This window comes from Triturus cristatus, chromosome 10 (assembly GCF_964204655.1).
Source record: "Triturus cristatus chromosome 10, aTriCri1.1, whole genome shotgun sequence".
Classification (NCBI taxonomy): Eukaryota; Metazoa; Chordata; class Amphibia; order Caudata; family Salamandridae; genus Triturus; species Triturus cristatus.
The window spans coordinates 3,515,821-3,540,025 of NC_140593.1; the positions used below are offsets into that span (position 1 = coordinate 3,515,821).

The 24,205-nt window shown below is 51.3% G+C and overlaps 1 protein-coding gene across 1 annotated transcript in view; it reads right to left on the reverse strand.

Moving 5' to 3' along the window:
• LOC146788701 (fatty acyl-CoA hydrolase precursor, medium chain-like) overlaps window positions 1–24,205 on the reverse strand; it is a 328,083-nt gene that overhangs the window by 156,075 nt on the left and 147,803 nt on the right. The window contains exon 6 of the mRNA XM_085630306.1: window positions 18,496–18,609. Coding sequence (XP_085486432.1) covers window positions 18,496–18,609 — 114 coding nt within the window. The remainder of the gene's footprint in view (window positions 1–18,495; window positions 18,610–24,205) is intronic.

Here is a 24,205-nt window from a genome sequence, read left to right on the forward strand (position 1 = left end):
ATGATATCAAAGATTTGTACATACATGAAACTAGAACACTTTTTAGCAGCACCGTGGGCCGGAGCCATGCGGGTAAACCCAATGTCAAATGTATTGTGCTTTTGGCATGAAATCAACGTATAACACAGCACCGCTGGCTAGTGTCGTTAATCACAGGTGGGCCGCAGGTAATCAGTCCCACTCACTTTGCACCGCTACACAGTGCGGCAGGTACCAGCCCAGTCTGTACGGAACCCTCTTACACACATACGCACTCAGCACCCTAATACAATGCTACTGGTACCCAGCAGGACATTGATAACACACTGCAGACTCCATGGCACCAGCCTCCCTCCACCCTTCAATTCACCCCGATTGTCCTATACCCCCGGATGGACGATAACCAACCCCACCTCCCGGATACGAGGCCGCATGTGGCTGCAGTTACACTTAGTCTGGGTCCTCTGGAAGCAGGTGGGGATATATAGCAAGTTTTAATTAGGGGGAAGAGGTAAACGAGGGGAGTTTAGCAGCCACTCAGGAAGTTCACTCACAGGTCTCAAAACACAATGGAGTCATGCAGTGTCTTGACCCACTTCCAAACTGTCTCGGAAACGTTCCTTCAACCCAGTCAATCTCTCTTGCTTCAACCTGGCACCAAGATGTCTTCGGTAGGGGCAAGGTGTACAGAGAGCAGGTAATCAGCCGCAATGAGGTCAAAAGGGGGAACAACCAATGAATGGGGAGTAACACAGAGAAGCCTCTCGGTAGTAAGAGGCACTCCAACAGGTACACGTTGATGAGGGTTATGCGCAGGCAATCCGGGCACAGCGTCTGGTGTGCGTTGGTATGATTTGCGTCAGACACTTCAGGTTATGTTATGTTATAAAGGGTTTTATAGCGCGCTCAAATACTCAAGAGTGTCTTGGCGCGTGAACACGCAGGTCTCAAACATGAAGAGTTGCAAATTCCGCTTCTCCCAGTAGATGAGGCATAATGACCAGTGCACGTTAAGATGGGTTGCACCAGGCAATTCCAGTCACACACAAAGAGTTGCAAGCTCTGTACCTCCCTGGAAATGAAGCACAATGTTCGGTGCACAATGATACAGGTTGTGCCAGAGCAGACCGGTCACACACACAGGTACAAGTTCAGCAGAGCCCGATGAATTAGAATAAGGCACTACTACGGGTACACCCCCACCTCTGTTGGTCGCACCCGGTGAATCAGACACCGCACGCAATGAGCACGCAGTAGGCATTTCGCATGAGAGAGATGCGGCACGTTCGATGAAATGGGCCATTCGGGGTCCTACAACTGGTGAATCTGCTCACCACCAGCAAGAGTGTCAGGGTCCTCATGCCTTAGATGCGGGCAAGATTTGTGAGGCTCCCCATTAGGCAATCTGGTCTCCAGGCACAAGTCTTAATTCCATGCTCACACCACGCTACAAGTTGGGATTCAGTAGCCAATGTGGACACTTGAGAGGGCACCGCTCTCCAGATGTCACAGGTAGATGGTGTAGGTCACTCACGGGAGATCTTTGATGTCTCTCAGATCTCTGGGAGAACAGGAGGCCTGCTGATGGGCCTTGGAGAGCACACTTCAGGGTGTCACACTTCAGCAGGTCTCCGGCCCAGGCCAGCCACGATTCGAGAAGGGTACAAGAGTCCCTTTCTAGGGCAGTAATCATCCACGTCCTCTGGCAGTGTACACCACACACTCCAGGTTCTCTGTTCCAGCGTCCCCTCAAGTGTATCTTATCCTCTGCTGAAGGATGGCACCCGTAGTTATACTGTCCAATGTCTTTGAAGTTAGGAGTGTTTTAGGGGTTTGCCTTTGAACCACAGATGTCTTCCTTAAATTGTAGGCCTGTCTGCCATGGGGCCGTGGAATGGAGATCTTAATCTTTAGTGGGGCCATGAGCCGGCCTCTAGAGGCTAAGTGCCAACACCTCTCACTCCCGTCTATCCCATCTGGCCCTCAACTGGCAGAGGTCTGTCATTCACATGGTTTGCGGCTGTTGATTGGCGAATGCACAGATGTGCTCCCCCCCTTCCCTGGTGTCCACCGGAGCCAGGTGCCATGGCACACAAGAATCTTAGAGCATAGAAACGTCCATATTCTATAAGTGGAATTCCTACGCGGGTTTGTCCAAAACCCCCTTTACCACTGGAAATGGTTTGGCTGGGCAAATCCATTGACAGGAAACATCATGAGGCGGCGCCACTGCACGCCATGATTGCCACCCGAAGTAATGTCAACTCCTTCCCCGTGTTAACCTATGGGAAGAGCGAGCCTCATAGGCAGTGAAAACACAAACGGGTACTCCTCACTTCTGGGGTGCACATGCGCTAGTGCGCACACAGACCTGCAAGTAGCAGTTGAGACGCATGGTCCCCAGCACCACGGGTGCAGGTGCGCGTGCCCAAGTCTGAAACGGCAGACTGGACATGGGTGAAACTAAACGGGTGTCAGTGTGCAGGCACCAGCCTGCGATGGCAGGCGGCACATGCAATCACAGACCTCAAACCCTCTGTATAGGTCCACTCTCTGCCCGCACCTCCGCTGTGCCGTTTCTTGCCTCCAGACCCCGATCTCCTCCTTGGGAGGTTCGAGGCTGCTGCCCGCTCCTGCTGCCCGCTCCAACTGCGACCAGACCGCCTGCAACCACCGTAACCTTTCTTAGCCGTTTTCTTTTCTTAATTTTTCCTTGTTGTGCCACTGTTATTGTGTCCATTTGTGTCTTGCTCTAATTCCACCACTGTTTTTATTTTCTCATGCCTGCCTGTTCCTTTTGCCGCTGCTGCCCCTGCAGCCCCTCCTCCTGGAATTCCCCCCAGAAATTCCCCCCCCCTGGAATTCCCCCTCAGAATACCCCCTCTCCTGCCTCCCAGCCTCCCCTACTTAATGGCAGCTGACGCGCGCAGTGGGTGCACTGCTGGCACGCCAAAGGCAAGCCCGTCTGCTCCCGTCTGCGATCCGACCGCAGCCAGCGCCAGGAACCCTGGACATCCCACTACCCATCGCTACAACACCACCATCCTCCACGCACTCAACCCTGGAAGACTTAGAGAATGCCAACAGGCCTCGCCGAACACGACCCACAGCCAGTTTTCCTGCCTCTGCTACCACCAGACCCTCACCGCCACCCCGGACTCCAACACCGCCGACGCCCGCACCAGCAACACCCTAAAATGCATCCTCCTCAACATACGCTCCGTACACAAACACGCCATGAAAATCTGAAACCTACTCGACTCTCTCTCGCCCGACATGGCCCTCTTCACAGAGACCTGTACCAACGTATCCTCCACCCCCGACATCAGCACCGCCATCCCAGACAGATACAAGATCCAGAGGAAAGACTGCCCAACCACCCAGGAGGGGGCCTCACCATTACTCACAAGAGCACCCTCCACCTCACCACCTCCAGCGAAACCTTCCCCTCCGCCGAACACCTGCACTTCCAGATCCAGACCACCCCCAAAGCCACACTCTGAGGAACCCTCGTCTACAGACCCTCCGGCCCCCAAACACCCTTCGCCACCACCATCACCAACTTCATCCCACCCCACGCCATTTCCTCAACAAACTACATACTCATTGGAGACCTGAACTTCCACCTCGACAACCCCAGCGACCACAACTCCAGTATCCTTGGTGACAACCTCGCTAGCATCGGACTTAAAGTACTCGTCAACATGCCAACCCACAGAGCAGGACCCACCCTTGACCCCATCTTCATGGCAGGAAACAGCGTCCAAATCAGCCACACAATGCAGCCGCCATGGGCCAACCACCACTGCGTACAATTCGCCATCAACAAACCCAAGGCACCCAAACCAGCCCTACGCCCACCACGAAGAAACTGGAGCAAGGTTACCGACAGGCAACTTAACTCCACCCTCACCCGAGACAACCACACCTGGGCACCAGACGCAAATGACGCAGCCAGAGAACTACACACCTGATCTCAAACTGTGGAGATGACCTCGCCCTGCTACGCAACCCCGACAGACAACGCCCCAGGAAAGCCGCCTGGTTCACCACCGCTCTCCAAGAAGCCAGACGCACCTGAAGATGCCTGGAGAAGAACTGAAGAAACACCATGACAACTGAAAACCACAGCACCATCAAGGACGCCATAACAGACTACCACAACCAGATCAAAGCCACCAAGAGGAACTTCGTCCACAACAATATCCTGGCCAACTCCACCAACTCCAAGGAACTTTTCAGTGTTATCCAAGAATTCACCAACCCATGCAGCAAAGCCACAGACATCACCCCATCCCAAGACTTCTGCGACAAGCATGGAACCTATTTCCACCTCAAGATCAAAAACCTTTACGACAACTTCATCGACCATCCACCAGGCACCACAGACAGCCCCCCGCCCCCCAGAAACACCAGCCAGCCCACCATCTCCAACTGGGCACCGATCACAGCCAAAGACACCGCATCGACCATGAAAAGCATCCACTTGGGGGCCCCCACTGATGCCTGCACCCTCACATCTACCACAGAGCCACGGCCACTATCGCACCCGAACTACAACGCACCATCAACACCACCTTCAAAACAGGCACCTTCCAAGACAACTGGAAGTGCGCAGAAGTCAGATCCCTACTCAAGAAGCCCACAGCTGACCCCACTGACCTCAAGAACTATCGGCCCATTTCGCTCCTCCCCTTCACAGCCAAAGTTGCAGAGAAAACAGTCAACAGAAAACTGACACGATTCGTTGAGGATAACGCCATCCTCGACCCGTCCCAATCCAGACTCTGAAGAAACCACAGCACAGAGACCGCCCTACTCGCCACCATAGACGACAATCGCACCCACCTGGACCAAGGCCACTCTGCAGCCCTCATCCCACTCAACCTATTAGAGGCTTCGACACCGTCTCCCACCGCAGACTAGTTGCCAGACTACATGACGCAGGCATTCAGAAGCCAAAGGATCAGACTGCCACCCTTACTCTCAGACCCCACGAAAATCACCTGCGGAGTCCCACAGGGTTCATCCCTGAGCACCACCCTCTTCAACATCTACATGGCCCCCCTTGCAGCCATCGTCCGACAACACGGCCTCAACATCGTATCCTACGCCGATGACACCCAGCTCATCCTCTCCCTCACCGAAGACCCCACCTCTGCCAAACTCAACTTCCAGAAAGGAATGCAAGACATCGCAGTCTCGATGACCAACAGTTGCCTGAAGCTCAACGCCGAGAAGACAGAAGTCTTTATCCACAGTACCACCCCGTCTGCATGGGACAGCACCTGGTGGCCGACTGCCCTCGGAAGCCCACCTACCCCCTCAGACCATGCCAAGAACCTCGGCATCACACTGGACTCATCACTCACCATGAATTGACAGGTCAATGCCGTCACCTCCAGCTGCTTCAACACCCTCCACATCCTCTGCAAGACCTTCAAGTGGATCCCCCCTGAGTCAAGGAAGACAGTCACCCACGCACTCATCACCAGCAGACTGGACAATGGAAACGCACTCTACGACAGCATCAACAAGTCCCTACTCCGCAAACTACAGACAATACAGAACACCACCGCCAGACTCGTCCTCAGCATCCCCCGACACAAACCCATCAGTCAACACCTACAAAGTCTCCACTGGCTCCCTGTGGAGAAAAGAGTCACATTCAAAATCTTCTCTCATGCCTTCAAATGCCTACACAACAAGGGAACCAAATACCTCAATGAGAGAATCAACTTCCACGTACCCAAAAGAAACCTCCGATCTACCAACCTCGCACTGCCCGAAACCCCACGCATCCACAGAGCCAGAGCAGGCGTAAAATCCTTCTCTCACATTGCATCCAAGACCTGGAACAAGCTACCGGCAGACATCAGACGCGCCCCCTCCCTGAACACCTTCAGGAAGACCCTCAAGACCTGGCTCTTCAGTTAAACAGATCTGCAGACCCACCCCCTTTAGCGCCTTGAGACCCTCACGGGTGAGTAGCGCGCATACAATTCCCTGATTGATTGATTGAGGCACCATTGGTGGTGGCTCACTCATACCACAGCCTGCTACGAAAGGCTGCCCTTGAGTTTAATCACGATAGTTGCCAGTTCGCACACACCAGTCTGTTATGACCACCGTACATGACAGACCATACACATGGGCTTACCCTGGCCCTGGCACCTTGGATGCAAGTGCGTGCCACCACTCTGCCTGAACCCACTGAACATTGGTTGCCCCATAACTGGTGCAATGGCACAAAATGGCCTGCGATGGCGGGTTGGGCACCTGGTGACTAGTACCATGCGTGCAAGCACGCAGATCCAGCTAGCAATGGCAGACTGGACACGTAATCGAAACAGCATGAGGGCCAGTGCGCACAGCCACAGGTGTAAGTGTGCACTCTCCAGTCTGCATTGGCAGACTGCCCATTTTTCAGACCACCTGGTCAGCGCCTCTTCCTAGCCTGTGTAGGAAGGTGCACACACCTCCACACTGCCTTGAAAGTGAGGACGTGCTCAGAGCACTGAGGCCACACAAAGAATCAGCAACACCCCAGGAGTGTCCCTTCGGAAGAGTCAAAGTCCAAGGCAGGAGGAGCCTCATGAGGGGGGTTCCTCCTTACCTGGCAGGGAACATCCATATGTATCCACCTGGCCTTCAGCCCACCAGCCCTGCACCCTTCAGGACTTCCCTGGGGGATGCCCTCATGGTATGGTATGACCTGCTCATGGTCAGCTGAGGCACAAGTGATGCCAATCTAGGCAGGGACATAATGGCGCCCCAGCGGCCTGCAATGACAGGTCCAATACATGGATGACAGGCTATCCGGGTGGTGGCACACTCAGTGCTGTGCCCCACTACTAGCCAGTGCCGTACCCACCTGGGAATGTGGTGTACCTGTTTACGGGGTGCACGAGGTACGGCACCTAAACCCATTGCGTATGCATTCCCTGCCCAACGCAGGCTCGTGCACCTTCCCTCTGCAGTACAGTGGGAAGGTGCCCAGATTTGTAGGGTCATGCGGAGAGAGTTGATAAAGACTAGGAGGGAAAAGTAAAAAGCTTTGGGGTGATCGCCCGGTATCCCATTTATTCATTCAAATACCCTTCTTGTTGAAAGGTAAGCCCAAGACATGTGGCACCTACTCTTGCCCACACATTCACTCTTAGGTCTCAGACCCACACATAAGGCAAGAGAATACACACCTGCTTGCCATTTATGCATGGAGTGTCCTTTGACCAGGGGGATCCCGCACCTGCACCCTCGTAATCCAGGGGAGATTCCACTCCCATCATGGGTGTCACTCTTGAAGGCACATGTAGGAGAGTAGGGTCTGCTTTCTATGTTCACCCCCACTTTTTGCTTTTGCTTTACTGGTTTTCGACTTAGATGTGGCTGTGGGCCTGCTAATCAGACCCACAGCCCTGCTGTTCTCTCTCTAAATTAATACTATGTACTTTAGGTGCATAACCCATTTGGATAGGATCACCTTATTGGCCCCTGTACAGTGTACCCTAGGTACCCAGGGCATAGGTGTACCCTAGGCCTACCAGGGGCTGCAGCAGGTATTATGCCACCCCTGGCCTGGCCTTCCATTTTGACACAACTGGCTGATCACTCAGCTGGGGCAAGGTCGTGTAATCACCCCTTGCTTAGGTGTAGTATTCCTATACCTAACCTACATATAGACACATGTGTACCTATCAGTCACTCCTATGGCAGGCCTTGACAATCCTGGGGGCAGAGTGCTTGGTAACATGTGAGATGGTGCTCTAGCATGAGCTGAGCCTGTCTGCAGCTTTCGGAACCTTGTCCTTATAGCTGTTCTATGATATAGCCTACCATATACTCTTAAAGTGCCTTATGATCTTAGACGGTTATGGTAACTATGGTTTGGCTTTATCAAAACATGTCGTGTAAGGTGTCTAACACTAGGGAATAATACCCCCATGCCATTTCTGGACATGAGAATATTATTCCCCCCTTCTAGAGGGAAAAACATGTTAAAATCATACTTCAACTGTTAGCCTCTGACCAAAGCCTCAGCATCACAAAATGGATGCTGCTGCCACGACACAAGTCTGACCTCCTGCAGCTGGGAGTGATCCCAGCCAGGGAGGCCTGGACAATAGGTTTCCTGCTTGGGGAGGTGCTAGCACCTCCCCAGACAGCCTTTAGTGTATTGGGGCAGGGTGGGCTGAAAGGAATGAGACATGCCTGGGGCACACAAGGTGTTCCTTGCATAGTCCAGTTCAAACCGGCGCTGGGGCACTTCAGCCCCAGCTCTGGCGCGAAACTGGACAAAGGGAAGTGGGTGTAACCACCCCCTCCCAGGTCCCACCCATAAGGCGTGACCTAGCAGGTATCCCAGCCCCCCAGATTAGTATAAGAGTGGGAGTTGGGCCTCAAGACTTTAGATTATCCTGAACCTGCAAAACTGAACAGAAACTCTGGACCTTCGACATTCGACGAAAGAAGAAGACTGAAGAATCTCCCTTGTAGCCAAGGAGTGGCTACCCTGTGCAAACAGGCACCATCAAGAGACTACCCTTTGCTTTGCGACCGTTCTACGAGGAACCGACTGCAGAGCCCGACCAGAGCCTTGACTTCCAGACTTCTCCGACCCTCATCCACATCTGCAGCAGAGCTGAGATCCGTGGAGGCAACGAGCGACGTGGGACCGGCTACCTGGGAAAAGTGGCTAGTAACTTACAGCGCAGCTTCTGAGGTACCCTCGAAGTTGTGCACCGGGGATTGAGAAGCCCCAACCCCAAGCACCATCTGCACCGAAGATCAGCCCCCCACACTCCACGAGTCCTGCGTGGGGCCCTTCAGCATTTTCCTGCTTGCCGCGTCTGTCCGGTTGCTTGCCCGCTGGCTAGTGGCCTCTGTGACGACGCACCCTGAAATCTTCTGCGCTGGTTTGGCTCCTCCAGACTGGCTCCCGCTTCTCTGCAAAGAAGAAGCACCCCAGACCTTCCTGGTCTGCACCAGAAGCAAGTCCTTCGTTCTTCGTGGGTTCCGCTTGCCAAGGCTTGGTGAGTCCTAGTCCAACTTCGACGCCGCCGACAGCAAGAGCCTTCGTGGGACAGCTCGCCTCCTGGTCCTGGTCGTCCTCGACGCTTCCTGGTCCTCCTGGCTGCAGCGACAAGCTTCACCTTCACCTGCAACTCTTCACGACATCGCCTGGTTCCTTCCTGGTTCCTCGTGGTCACTGGCTAGTGACCTTGACTCTGTCCCTTCTGCTTGCAGGTTTCTTCTCTTCTAGATCCCAGCCTTGGGATCCACCGGACACTCTTCACTGACTGCCTGTCAGCATCTTTCTTCAGGCATCCATAGGAGTCGACGACGAAAACGACGCATCTTCACCCCTATGCACCCGCAGCCTGTGGGCTAGGTAACTTGGGTACTTCGGTGCTCATCAGGATAGTGACTATCCTAGTGTCTAGTTTTCAAGTCTCAACTTCCTAGCTACTCCGGAAGTGTCCTAAATCTACCGTTTTCTAAACTGTACTATTGCTATTGACTTTTACGCATTACGCGTGAGTGTTTCCACTCTGCACACGAATCCCGTGGGCCTCCCACTTCCTAACTAACGCTAGTGTAGTGTAGCCCCAGCGATTCCCTAGGCCTAGGCCTATTCTATTGCCGTGACAGTGGTTCTTATACCACTTACTTAGTATATGGTTTGCGTGGCCCCTAGGGCCTAACTGTATTACTTACCTGTGTGACTTACTGTATGCATAAATAAGACTGTGTTGTACTTACCTCTAATCTCATAAAGAGTGCTGAGGGTTTGCTTAGAATAAATACACTTTATTTTATATATATATCTGTTGTGGTGTCCTTTCATTTGGTATTCAAGGGATTATATATGGTATCACAGCTGGCTTCACATGCCATTCAGAGTTTAGCCTAAGACTGCTCTTGTCCATGCTACCACTAGGATAGCTGGTCTATAAGGTTGACTTTACAACCAATCACCATAAGGGTATTTGGACTGATATAAGGTGTACACTATAACTAGTGACATCATACATCAGGCCAACTTCTCACATTGGTGAGCAGCGGTTGGGATCTGAGCTTGCTGTTGTAATACCATTGTAATCTTGAGATACTAAATTGAAAGATCACACAGATATTGTCTAGGTACATATAACATAGATTATTATACTTAAGTCCTACTGGACTTTGTAGTTGTAGGTTGAAGGGAGTAACACACCCTGACTACAACTACTAGAGAGGTTTAGTAGATACAACTAGTGTAGGTAGGTGCACACACCACACCCTCACTAGATCATGTCTCTGAGAGTAGATCAAGTAGATGCTCTCTCAGGAGGATCAGGTCTGCAAAAGACCCCCTCTAGATATGATACCTTAACATTCCAGGAGATGAGACACTTGTGTACCTCCAGAGGAATAAAACAGGGTGCAAACCCTACCCTCCTTCAGTTAAGACAACTCCTAGAGGAGTATGATGCTCATAGGGCATCTCAGGCAGGTGCCCTAGGCACAGAGGAGGGTCTACCCACCACAGAGGAGTCAGATGGGGCTTCAGATGGGGGGGTAGACAGCCAGAGCCAAGTAAGGAGACTTAGCCAGGCTAACTTAAGTTTACATGGGAGTTTGCATGGGGTCCCCCCATACAGACCCACAAGTAGGCATTCACAGAGAAGCAGGAGGGACAGATCCCCTTCAAGGGAATCCATCCACTCCCATGTCTCTAGCATCTCTAATGCTTCCTCTCACAGGGGAATGACTTCACCTGAGAGAAAGGAGCATGCAGCCAGAATGAGGGAGGCTAATCTGAGGATTCAGAGGGAAGAACTTGCCCTTGCCAAAGAGAAGCTTGCTCTGGCTAGAGAGCAAAAGTTAAGTGGGTTAGAACCCACTGGTGGCAGCGACATTCCTAGAGATAGAGACAGGCACTATGATAATAGAAACCTGAGCAAGATTGTCCCTCCCTACAAGTGTGGGGATGACATCCACAAATGGATAACTGCTTTGGAGAGAGCTTGCAAAGTACAGCAGGTACCCCAAAGCAGCGGGCAGCTATCTTGTGGCTCTCCTTCTCTGAGAAAGGAAGAGACAAGCTCCTCACAGTTAGTGATGAGGATGCAGATAATTACACTGTCCTGAAGAGTGCTCTGATTGACGGGTTTGGCCTAACCACTGAACAATACAGGTTGTTGTTCAGGGATACCCAGAAGACACAGACTCAGGACTGGACTGACTTTGTAGATTGTGCCACTAAGGCTCTGGAAGGCTGGCTAATGGGAAGTAAGGTTAAGGACTATACAGGATTGTATAATTTGATCATGAGAGAACAAATACTTAACAACTGTCAAAACCAGCTATTGCATCAACACCTGATTGATTCTGATCTGACTTCTCCCCAAGAATTGGGAAAGAAGGCAGATAGATGGGTCAGGACTAGAGTTAAGCAGAAAAACCAGAACCAGGGCGGTGATCAGAAAAAGGCAGACCAGAAGGGTAATGAGCTGAAATCAAAAGACCAGAAGTCTTCACCAGGCCCCCAAAAGGCTCAGGGGGAGGGTGGTTCCAAAAAGGATAAGAAGAAAGATGGCCAAAAGAAACCATGGTGCAACTATTGTAAGTCCAACTCACATTGGTTTAGTGAGTGCACCAAAAAGGATAAGCCCCCAGCCACCATTGCCCCTAAGGCAACTGTACCCCCTAGTTCAGCTGTAAGTGGTGGTTCCCAGCAAAAGGGTGTAGTAGGGTTAACCCTGGGAACTGAGGAGGATTCTGGCCTAGTCAGAGTACCTACTCAGGCTGTTCTGATCTGTGATGGGGACTTAGCTTTGTCCTCTACTGTAGGCCCCAGTAACCTGGGCAAGTACAGACAGACACCTTTTATCAACCAAAGAATGGCTCAGGCCTACAGGGACACTGGAGCTAGTGTCACAATGGTGACACCTGCTTTTGTGGACCCTGGACAGATCATACTAGGTGAGAATTACCTAGTGACCAACGCTAGCAATGCCACTACCTCCCATAGTGTGGCTATTGTTAACTTCTCCTGGGGAGGGGTAACTGGCCTCAAGAAAGTTGTTGTTAGTTCAGACCTTCCTGTAGAGTGTTTACTGGGCAATGATCTTGAAACTTCAGTTTGGTCTGAAGTGGAGTATAGGACCCATGCAGAAATGCTGGGGATAGATGCACATGTCCTTGCTGTGACCAGGTCACAGGCCAAAAAGTGCAACACTGAACAAGTGCTGGATCCTGAAACTATGGACCAGTCACAACCCAAGAGAAAGAGCAGTAGGGTTAAGGCTGTGCCTTCCCCCCTGCCTCAGGTGGTGGATCAGCCCTCCCAGGAGGATGATTCTGAGAGCCCTGAAGGAACTGTCCTAGAAGAACTTGAACCTGATCAGGTTGAGTTTCTTGGGACAGGGGGACCTTCCAGGGCAGATCTGAGGCAGGCTCAATTAGACTGCCCCTCTCTTGAACCCCTAAGACAGCTGGCTGCTGCTGAGGCTGCAGGGAATGCTCAAGGTACCCATAGAGTGTATTGGGATGAAGGGCTGCTGTACTCAGAGGCTAGAGACCCCAAGCCTGGTGCATCCAGGAGGTTGGTCATACCACTGAAGTTCAGAGGCTTCCTTCTTACCTTGGCCCATGATATTCCCCTTGCAGGACATTTAGGCCAGAACAAGACTTGGGACAGGCTTGTCCCTCACTTTCACTGGCCCCATATGTCAGAAGATACTAAGGAGTTTTGTCGCTCCTGTGTCACCTGCCAAGCCAGTGGCAAATCAGGTGGCACCACAAAGGCCCCCCTCATACCACTACCTGTGGTGGGGGTCCCCTTTGAAAGAGTGGGCATAGATATTGTAGGACCAATGGACCCACAAACAGCATCTGGGCACAGATTCATACTGGTGATAGTGGACCATGCCACCAGGTACCCAGAAGCAATTCCCCTGAGGACCACAACAGCTCCTGTTGTGGCAAGGGCCCTGCTTGGAGTATTCTCCAGAGTGGGCTTTCCAAAGGAGGTCATTTCTGACAGAGGTGCCAACTTTATGTCAGGATACTTGACTGCAATGTGGAAGGAGTGTGGTGTTAACTATAAGTTCACCACACCCTATCACCCACAGTGCAATGGGCTTGTTGAGAGATTCAACAAGACCCTAAAGGGAATGATAAAAGGATTACCAGACAAGCTTAGGCGAAGATGGGACATCCTTTTACCCTGCCTTCTGTTTGCTTACAGAGAGGTCCCACAAAAGGGGGTTGGCTACAGCCCTTTTGAGCTTTTGTTTGGGCATCCTGTAAGAGGACCCCTGTGTTTGGTGAAGGAAGGATGGGAGAGACCTCTCAGACAACCCAAACTAGACATAGTGGATTATGTACTTGGTCTCCGCTCCAGGATGGCAGAGTATATGAAGAAGGCTTCTAAAAACCTTGAGGCAAGCCAAGAACTCCAAAAAGCTTGGCATGACCAAAAGGCTGTACTGACTGTTTACCAGCCAGGACAGAAAGTGTGGGTGTTGGAGCCAGTGGCCCCAGCAGCACTCCAAAACAAATGGTCTGGACCCCACACTATTGTTGAGAAAAAGGGAGAAGTCACCTACTTGGTGGACCTTGGGACTCCCAGAAGCCCCCACAGGGTGCTTCATGTCAACAGATTGAAGGCATATGTTGACAGGGCAGACATGGGGCTACTCATGGCTACAGATGAGGGGCAGGAGGAAGAGAGTGACCCTCTCCCAGACCTGTTGACTCAGAACCCTGATGATGGCTCAGTTGATGGTGTGGTCTTTTCTGACAGCCTCACTGTCCATCAGCAACAGGACTGCAGACAAGTTCTGCAGGCCTACAGACATATGTTCTCTCTGACCCCAAGTCAGACAAACTGGTGCACCCATGAGGTGGACACTGGTGACAGTCTGCCTGTGAAGAGTAAAATCTACAGGCAACCTGACCATGTCAGGGACTGCATAAAAGTTGAGGTACAAAAGATGTTGGAGCTGGGAGTCATTGAACCTTCAGAGAGCCCTTGGGCTAGTCCTGTAGTCCTTGTGCCAAAACCTCACACCCAAGATGGTAAGAGAGAGATGAGGTTTTGCGTGGATTACAGAGGTCTCAATGCTGTCACTAGGACAGATGCCCACCCAATACCTAGGGCAGATGAGCTCATTGACAGACTGGCAGCTGCTAAGTTTTTGAGCACATTTGACCTAACAGCAGGCTACTGGCAAATCAGACTAGCTGAGAGTGCAAAGGCCAAAACTGCTTTCTCGACCCCAGGAGGACATTATCAATTTGTGGTAATGCCCTTTGGTTTGAAGAATGCACCTGCCACTTTCCAAAGGCTGGTGAATCAAGTCCTTACTGGGTTGGATGATTATTGTGCAACTTATCTTGATGATATTGCTGTCTTTAGCTCCACCTGGGAGGATCACCTGGTCCACCTGAGGAATGTTTTAGAGGCCCTTCAAAAGGCAGGCCTCACTATCAAGGCCACTAAGTGCCAGATAGGGCAGAGCAAGGTTGTATACCTGGGCCACCTAGTTGGTGGGGGTCAGGTTCAACCACTGGAGAGCAAGATCCAGACCATAAAGGACTGGGCTCCTCCAACTACCCAGACTCAGGTCAGAGCTTTCTTGGGCCTGACTGGGTACTACAGAAAGTTTGTTAAGAACTATGGGTCCATAGTGACACCACTTAATGACTTGACCTCCAAGAAGATGCCAAAGAAAGTTCAGTGGACAGTAAGCTGTCAAAAAGCATTTGATGACCTGAAGCAGGCCATGTGCAGTGCACCTATTCTGAAAAGTCCAGACTACTCCAAAGAGTTCATTGTCCAGACAGATGCTTCTGAGTTAGGTGTGGGAGCTGTTCTTTCACAACTGAATGTAGATGGTCAAGACCAGCCCATTGCTTTTATAAGTAGAAGGCTGACCCCTAGAGAAAAACGTTGGTCAGCTATTGAGAGGGAGGCCTTTGCTGTGGTTTGGGCCCTGAAGAAGCTGAGGCCATACTTGTTTGGCACTCACTTCAAGATTCAGACAGACCATAAGCCCCTCTTGTGGCTAAATCAGATGAAGGGTGAAAATCCCAAACTTCTTAGGTGGTCCATTTCCCTACAGGGGATGGACTTCACAGTGGAACATAGACCTGGGACTGACCATGCCAATGCAGATGGACTCTCCAGATATTTCCACTTAGAACATGAAGACTCAACTGGTCAAGGTTAGTTTAATGTCCCTAAGTTTGGGGGGGGGGGGGGTTGTGTAGGAGAGTAGGGTCTGCTTTCTATGTTCACCCCCACTTTTTGCTTTTGCTTTACTGGTTTTCGACTTAGATGTGGCTGTGGGCCTGCTAATAAGACCCACAGCCCTGCTGTTCTCTCTCTAAATTAATACTATGTACTTTAGGTGCATAACCCATTTGGATAGGATCACCTTATTGGCCCCTGTACAGTGTACCCTAGGTACCCAGGGCATAGGTGTACCCTAGGCCTACCAGGGGCTGCAGCAGGTATTATGCCACCCCTGGCCTGGCCTTCCATTTTGACACAACTGGCTGATCACTCAGCTGGGGCAAGGTCGTGTAATCACCCCTTGCTTAGGTGTAGTATTCCTATACCTAACCTACATATAGACACATGTGTACCTATCAGTCACTCCTATGGCAGGCCTTGACAATCCTGGGGGCAGAGTGCTTGGTAACATGTGAGATGGTGCTCTAGCATGAGCTGAGCCTGTCTGCAGCTTTCGGAACCTTGTCCTTATGGCTGTTCTATGATATAGCCTACCATATACTCTTAAAGTGCCTTATAATCTTAGACGGTTATGGTAACTATGGTTTGGCTTTATCAAAACATGTCGTGTAAGGTGTCTAACACTGTGGAATAATACCCCCATGCCATTTCTGGACATGAGAATATTATTACCCCCTTCTAGAGGGAAAGACATGTTAAAATCATACTTCAACTGTTAGCCTCTGACCAAAGCCTCAGCATCACAAAATGGATGCTGCTGCCACGACACAAGTCTGACCTCCTGCAGCTGGGAGTGATCCCAGCCAGGGAGGCCTGGACAATAGGTTTCCTGCTTGGGGAGGTGCTAGCACCTCCCCAGACAGCCTTTAGTGTATTGGGGCAGGGTGGGCTGATAGGAATGAGACATGCCTGGGGCACACAAGGTGTTCCTTGCATAGTCCAGTTCAAACCGGCGCTGGGGCACTCCAGCCCCAGCTCTGGCGCGAAACTGGACAAAGGGAAGTGGGTGTAACCACCCCCTCCCAGGTCCCACCCATAAGGCGTGACCTAGCAGGTATCCCAGCCCCCCAGATTAGTATAAGAGTGGGAGTTGGGCCTCAAGACTTTAGATTATCCTGAACCTGCAAAACTGAACAGAAACTCTGGACCTTCGACATTCGACGAAAGAAGAAGACTGAAGAATCTCCCTTGTAGCCAAGGAGTGGCTACCCTGTGCAAACAGGCACCATCAAGAGACTACCCTTTGCTTTGCGACCGTTCTACGAGGAACCGACTGCAGAGCCCGACCAGAGCCTTGACTTCCAGACTTCTCCGACCCTCATCCACATCTGCAGCAGAGCTGAGATCCGTGGAGGCGACGAGCGACGTGGGACCGGCTACCTGGGAAAAGTGGCTAGTAACTTACAGCGCAGCTTCTGAGGTACCCTCGAAGTTGTGCACCGGGGATTGAGAAGCCCCAACCCCAAGCACCATCTGCACCGAAGATCAGCCCCCCACACTCCACGAGTCCTGCGTGGGGCCCTTCAGCATTTTCCTGCTTGCCGCGTCTGTCCGGTTGCTTGCCCGCTGGCTAGTGGCCTCTGTGACGACGCACCCTGAAATCTTCTGCGCTGGTTTGGCTCCTCCAGACTGGCTCCCGCTTCTCTGCAAAGAAGAAGCACCCCAGACCTTCCTGGTCTGCACCAGAAGCAAGTCCTTCGTTCTTCGTGGGTTCCGCTTGCCAAGGCTTGGTGAGTCCTAGTCCAACTTCGACGCCGCCGACAGCAAGAGCCTTCGTGGGACAGCTCGCCTCCTGGTATTGGTCGTCCTCGACGCTTCCTGGTCCTCCTGGCTGCAGCGACAAGCTTCACCTTCACCTGCAACTCTTCACGACATCGCCTGGTTCCTTCCTGGTTCCACGTGGTCACTGGCTAGTGACCTTGACTCTGTCCCTTCTGCTTGCAGGTTTCTTCTCTTTAGATCCCAGCCTTGGGATCCACCGGACACTCTTCACTGACTGCCTGTCAGCATCTTTCTTCAGGCATCCATAGGAGTCGACGACGAAAACGACGCATCTTCACCCCTATGCACCCGCAGCCTGTGGGCTAGGTAACTTGGGTACTCCGGTGCTCATCAGGATAGTGACTATCCTAGTGTCTAGTTTTCAAGTCTCAACTTCCTAGCTACTCCGGAAGTGTCCTAAATCTACCGTTTTCTAAACTGTACTATTGCTATTGACTTTTACGCATTACGCGTGAGTGTTTCCACTCTGCACACGAATCCCGTGGGCCTCCCACTTCCTAACTAACGCTAGTGTAGTGTAGCCCCAGCGATTCCCTAGGCCTAGGCCTATTCTATTGCCGTGACAGTGGTTCTTATACCACTTACTTAGTATATGGTTTGCGTGGCCCCTAGGGCCTAACTGTATTACTTACCTGTGTGACTTACTGTATGCATAAATAAGACTGTGTTGTACTTACCTCTAATCTCATAAAGAGTGCTGAGGGTTTGCTTAGAATAAATACACTTTATTTTATATATATATCTGTTGTGGTGTCCTTTCATTTGGTATTCAAGGGATTATATATGGTATCACAGCTGGCTTCACATGCCATTCAGAGTTTAGCCTAAGACTGCTCTTGTCCATGCTACCACTAGGATAGCTGGTCTATAAGGTTGACTTTACAACCAATCACCATAAGGGTATTTGGACTGATATAAGGTGTACACTATAACTAGTGACATCATACATCAGGCCAACTTCTCACAGCACATACATGTAAACACATAGATTTACATTGGCCTTAGGGAGGTGATGGAATGTAGACCCCCTGGTCCATCGCTCATGCAGCCCATGAGTGGTGCGCTGTGAGCTCCGCAGTGCAGGTGAGGGACAGTTCTATGTCCCTTCTTCTCCACAGGAGCGTAAATTGGGCAACAGTTTTTGCGAATCCCATATAGGTCAACATTTTCAAACCGGGAAGTAGAGGATTTTCAAAAATAAAAGTGAGAGAGTGTGTTTTCCTCATTGGCTTATCTTGAAGCAGAGGCAATGTCAGACACCTACAATAAAGCCATTTTTGGCTTCAAGACTCTGGAGCCTCCCGCCTGAATCGGGTTTGTTGGTATGTATGGACTCCAGCTGCGTGTCCGGCCCTGCCACCCACAGCACAGTTCTATACCCTTTCCTCTCATCAGTCACCCATTCCTCATGCTCCCCCCTGCCCAGTTCCCACTGTACCAGTCTTTTGTCATGTACAGTTTAGTTTTGTCTTCTGCATCTCACTTACTTGAGCAGTTCTGTGCACAACGTCCTTCTGACCGATGACCAGACCCGGGTAGACCAGGACGCCGCTCTGGGAGATGGCCCTTTGGAACAAGCCCTTGGACAGCGGGGACAGGAGCTGCGGAAGAGCATGGAAGGATCAACATGTATGCACACATTTCACACGTCAGTATGATGCCCACTGCTCAGGTGCCTGGTACGGTTGGCTGTGTGATGTGGGCGCTGCATTGGATGTGTGTGTATCTGTGTGTTCGTTGTTTCGGTGGATAAACCCCCTATTTACTAACAAAACACCCTGTTTAGCGGCGGTAACATAAATGTCAACATTTTAGAACATGGAAGAGGGAGATTTTGGTACAAAAAATCAGGGGAATTAATTTTCCCCATTGACTCCTATTGAAGCAGATGCAATTTCAGGTGAGAGGCAGCTAGAATAAAGCCATTTTTATTTGAAAACATAAGGCGTCTTCCGCATGTATCAAGTCTATAGGCATCTTTGGGGTAACCCCCCCAACCCACTTTTGCTTTTTAAATGATTGTGTTTTGTTGGACAGGCCACACGAAGGGCTTGCTCCCTCCCCGCATGACAGGGCCCAAGCCCCGGCCCTCCAGGCGCGACCCACGAGAATCACCCGCACCCCGTCTCCCGACGGAACTCCTGCCCTCGGACCTCCCTGTAGCACGGGCCCAAGCCACCACCGGCTCCCTCGGCCGGGTCAAGCCGCCATCTTGGGCCCTGCGCCACGAGGCCGCGTGGCCTCCCCCCGACCCTAACCCTGGGCCTGGCCGGCCCCGACATCCCGGCACCACCATCCACCCAGGAGGTGAGCGGATCACTTGGCAGGTCAATGGGAGGACGAAGCGCCAAGGACTCTCCCCCGCCAGGTGACGATCGCCTCCAGCTCCCCCAGGCACCGGCTCCACCCCCCCGCTGGGTGTCTGGACACCTTCATCCCGGACCCTCCGACCTCCAAGTGCGAGGGTCCAGACATCAAAGGGCACCTGCCCTATAACTGGAGCAGCTGCGGAGCAGGAAGGCAGTTGTATCCTGGAGTCGAGAAACACCGAGAGAACTCAGCCTTGACAGACTACTGGCGCTGCCGTAGCCCTATCTTGTGATCTATCGTCCTGCCTGCTGGCGCTGCCGCGGCCTTCTGCAACATCCATCCTCGTCGGGACCTGCTGGCGCTGCCGCGGCCCGTTGTAACGACCATCTTCACCGGGACCTGCTGGCGCTGCCGCGGACCGTACATCGACCATCTTCACTGGGACCTGCTGGCGCTGCCGCGGCCCGTGTATCGACCACCTTCACTGGGACCTGCTGGCGCTGCCGCGGCCCGTACCAGCTAGACCACCTAAGCTCGAGGATTGTGAGCTACCCACCATACCATCTCAACTACCAGACTGGTAACCAGACTGTCCCGCTACCCCCTTTTCCCATCTTGAGAGACTTGAATCGAGGGGACCCCTGAGTCCAGACCTCCTTGTACCTTTTCATCGTACCTTAAGAAGTGCTTATAAAGAACGCTAACTCATCTCCTTGTGTGGTATCTGTCTGTGGGGGGGGAAGTTATTTGTCTGTACGATCGCTGGAGACGGCTCTCCCCGGAGACCTCTCCCCTTGTCCTCGGCCGACCCTCCCGGTCCGTCTAACATGTTTTTATTCTTTAGAAGGAATATCGTAGTTAGGTCGGGCGTTCTGTAGGAACAGGGCCATCTGTTTTGCTGATACACCCCACACCTGCCAAGGAGCAGATTCAGGCGCGAGGCTCCGGATCTCTATCTCGATCTTCTCTCTCTCTGCTCGAGGTCGCCTTTGCTCCAATAGAAGTCGATGCCGAAAATGAGTTCTCCTGAGACATTTTTTATATGCCCCACTCCCCTATCAAAAACGTTGGCACGTGTGCTAATAACTTTGGAGCTGTTTGACAAATCTTCACAGAACGCTCCCAAAAATTCAATTCATCCACCTCAGCTTTGACCTGGAAAGTTTTTGGGGATCATGAAAAAGGGGAGTCCTAAAATGCTTTTTACCCATGCGTTTTTCCTAGGGAATTTTAGACAACAATAGAAACAAACCAGCTGAAGAGAATCACACCACATGCGGCGGGATGCGGGGCTCCTGCCTGGAAGGGGCTTCTGCGATCGGCTGTAAATCTGCTCGGTAGTTTATTACAAATGAAGGCTCAAAATGTATAGATATACGACAGTTTGTGTCCAGGTCGGCTCTGATTGGCCACTTTAACGGGGACTAGTCCCTCCTGATTGGTTGGTCACATACTGTGGCGATCACCGCAGTAACTGCGGACGCGCTGCCCATTGCAACGCATTGCAGTGAAAGGCACGTTTTGAGCGTCACAAAAAGGAGCGCGTAGAAAGGGCGAGAACGGGGGTTGGTCGCGTTATAAGTCATTTGCTGGTGGCTCCTACACATTTTAGGAACTGGGGTGTAGTCTAAGTTGACTTTACTTAGTATAAAATGCTGCCCCTGTACTGGGAATCCATGAACTACCTTTGAGAGAAAACTGCCTTCTCTCAGGATTTTCCCATCGAGGTGCTGCAAGGCCTCCAGGCGCTAAAGGGACAGCACATGTGCTGCGCATGGGCACTGTGTGTGGGGCCATCTTGCAAGACTTGTTTGAGAGACTTTTTGTTGTCATCAAGCTCCCCCATTTCCTCATTTACTGCAGTCTCTCTGTAGGGAATGATTTCGGGGAACTTTGCAAACTGCAGCGCGAGGGTGCAGGCCACTCACCTGGACATCGCAGAGGAGTTAGAGGGGCCAGACGCTCTGATTCGCCGCCGCTGCCACTGTTTGTTTGTTTGCCGCTACACGTTGGGGAGCACAGGACTACGGCTCCCAGGATCCCTGAAGACCCCGCCCCCACCCGTAGGCACTTCCGCGCCCGGAGGCGCTAAATTCGAACGGCTCCCTCCGCGTCGCGGGACGCGCGCGGGCGGCGCCGGGCTAAGCCCGGGCAAAGGGCGGGCGGTCTGTGGCCGTCCGGGGCAGGAGGAGGCAGGGCGGGGCCATCCCCCTGACATCGGACCCCAGAATATCTGCCCCACTTCAGGTACTGCTGCTGTCGTTACATTTACTTTCTCGCCCTATGAGCGTTGCTGTAGAGGTGTTCAGCTTAAGTGTACTTCGGCTGTAATCTGGGTCTAGTCGTAGGGGACAGTTAACTTCGGCCATATTCTATGATGTCAGGCCCCAAGAAAAATAAGGTGGTCACGGGGGCTGGCTCTATGAATAATTTTCTAGTTAAGAGGGTGACCAAAATCAACGAGGATAGAAGAGCTTCCTTGGGCAAAGTAGAAGCTCTGGATTACGCCCCCTCCCCAGCTACAGCTGCTACACTGGAGGATTTCCTAGATGGCGATAGAATCTTGGACTGTACGCCACAAGACCATAACGCTACCGAACTAACCTGTAATACAGTAGCTCCTATTCTCCATGAGCATGATAATGCAGTAATGGTCTCCACAATGAATGATACGTTACGCCCTGACTCTGATGAAGAGACAGAAACATTGGAAGAAACTAGGGGCAAGAGACCCGTTAGATCATGCAGAAGGCAACAAAGCAAGAGGGGGGGTAAGACCATCCACAGGAGAAGGGTGGAAAATCACCGGCCGGATAGTTACAATACCCCCAAATCCAAACAAATTGCAGAGCCCATGAAGGAACCTAATATTACATTGAGCCCAGAGCAGTTTGATTTGCTAATCGAACGTATTGAGGCTGCGGTAGACCTAAAATTTAAAGCTTCCATTGACTGTCTTACTGTCAAATTGGATTCCGCAAATGCGGAGATTAAAAGACTTGGAGCTCTACTGGATCAACAGCTGGTTAAATTCTCTCAGGTGAATCCCTTACCCCCTCATAATAGTTTAGCAATCCCTAAAGTGACGGGAGGTAGTGCTGCAACAGCTCCCAACTCTCTATCCTTGATCCCTCCTGTTATTAGCCCGGTCCACAATCTTACTGTTCCCCTAGCAGTCCATCCTCCACCAGCAGATTTGGATACCGTTCAGGCATGGGGTTTGCAGAGACCTGGCAATAACAATAACGTTGTACAAAGTAGATGCGCCAATACTATTAATTTGCCCCCGGAATGCGCTCCTTACGTCATCGTACTTGCAAATGTTCCGCTGTTTTGCTCAGGTAACACTGAGCCGCAAGTGGAAGCGCATGACTCCCTTAAAAACAAAGTGCTGGCCTGGTTAGGCGCTAAATGCGGTTTCCCTTCCAAACTTGCTGGAGATATTATTACGACAAGGAGAGTGAATTGGATTGGCCCATCAAGGAAATCTTGCAGAGGGGATTGCGTGGTTGTGAACTTTAAATACCCACAACACGTGGCCACTGTCCTCCTGCGGGCAGCATCCCTGTTGGAGGACAGTAATAGTATCCGTGTTCGTCCACTGGGGTATTTTTACAACAAGGCCAATTTTCCCTCCGTGTCGAGACCAAGACCTTATCCATTTACCCCGGTAGGGCCCAGTCGGGCGCAGCAATGTTCTTTGCAGGACCGTGATAATGCTAGTTCATGGGGTCCCCCCATTACAACGTATAATAGGTTTGATGCGCTCTCAGGCCTCGACCTCTGTGATTGACGGGAAGAGGGAGAGGGTACAGAGGACGCCGCTGTTGCGGCCCCAACATCATTGGTCCACGTACCTTCTTCTGAGGTGGTCAAGAACAATTTACCTGAGATCATTACTAGCAACAATGGGGGCACGGTTAGGCTGTTATCTTGGAACATTGCTGGGTTGCGGGCTAAGAAGGGAGACCCAAGTTGGGAAAACTTTGTAAAGAGTTATGATGTTATTGCCTTGCAAGAGACTTGGGACTTGGAGTGTGACTACTGGATAGATGGCTTTACATCTTTCTTTGTCCCTGCCTTGCCTTCCCCAGCTGGACGGAACAAAGGCGGCCTCATGATGCTGGTTTCGGTGAATTTAAAAGGCAAATTGATAATGTTGGATTGTGCTTCCAAAAATTTTATCTTTCTGGAGTTAACTTTAGAGGATGGTGGTAAATTATTGTTGGTTAACTGTTACAATGCCCCCAATAGTAACCCAGAATCCTCGCATTTTAATTGGTTATCAGATTTTTTCATTCTCTACGGAGACAAGCAAACCACTTTGTTTCGATTTATTTTAATGGGTGATTTTAATGTTCATTTGTGTTCTAAATGTGTTATGGTGGAATTGGAGGGGCCAGGCAGTGTGTCACCCCCTCATTTAGAACACACACAGAATGGTCGAGCACTTGAACATGTACTGCTGGAAAATGAGTTATTTGAACCTGAATTTTATGACAATAAGGCACTATTTGTTAGCACCAGTCCAACAGGATTATGTTCTCCAGCAGACTATATTGCCTATAAAAGTAAAGGATCAGGGGAGAAGACTTAAATGGGAGTCGGTTGTACCGGAAATTTTTTTTGTAACTTTATCTAATTCAGTCGCAGATGAGTTAAGGGTGTGTGCCACTCCTTTAGCTGGGCACAATGATATTATATCTTCATTTGAAGATATTTGCCGGTTTGTGTCTAGCAGTCTTGTAGCCAAAGGGCAGGGGGCTAAACAATACCCGGCGAAAGGCTGGTTTGATAAAAACTGTAGTAAAGCCCATAACCGCCTTAAAAAAGCCCTCAACATCCGCCCAAGGGACAAGGAGCTTGTGGCGCGATTGAGAAAGGATT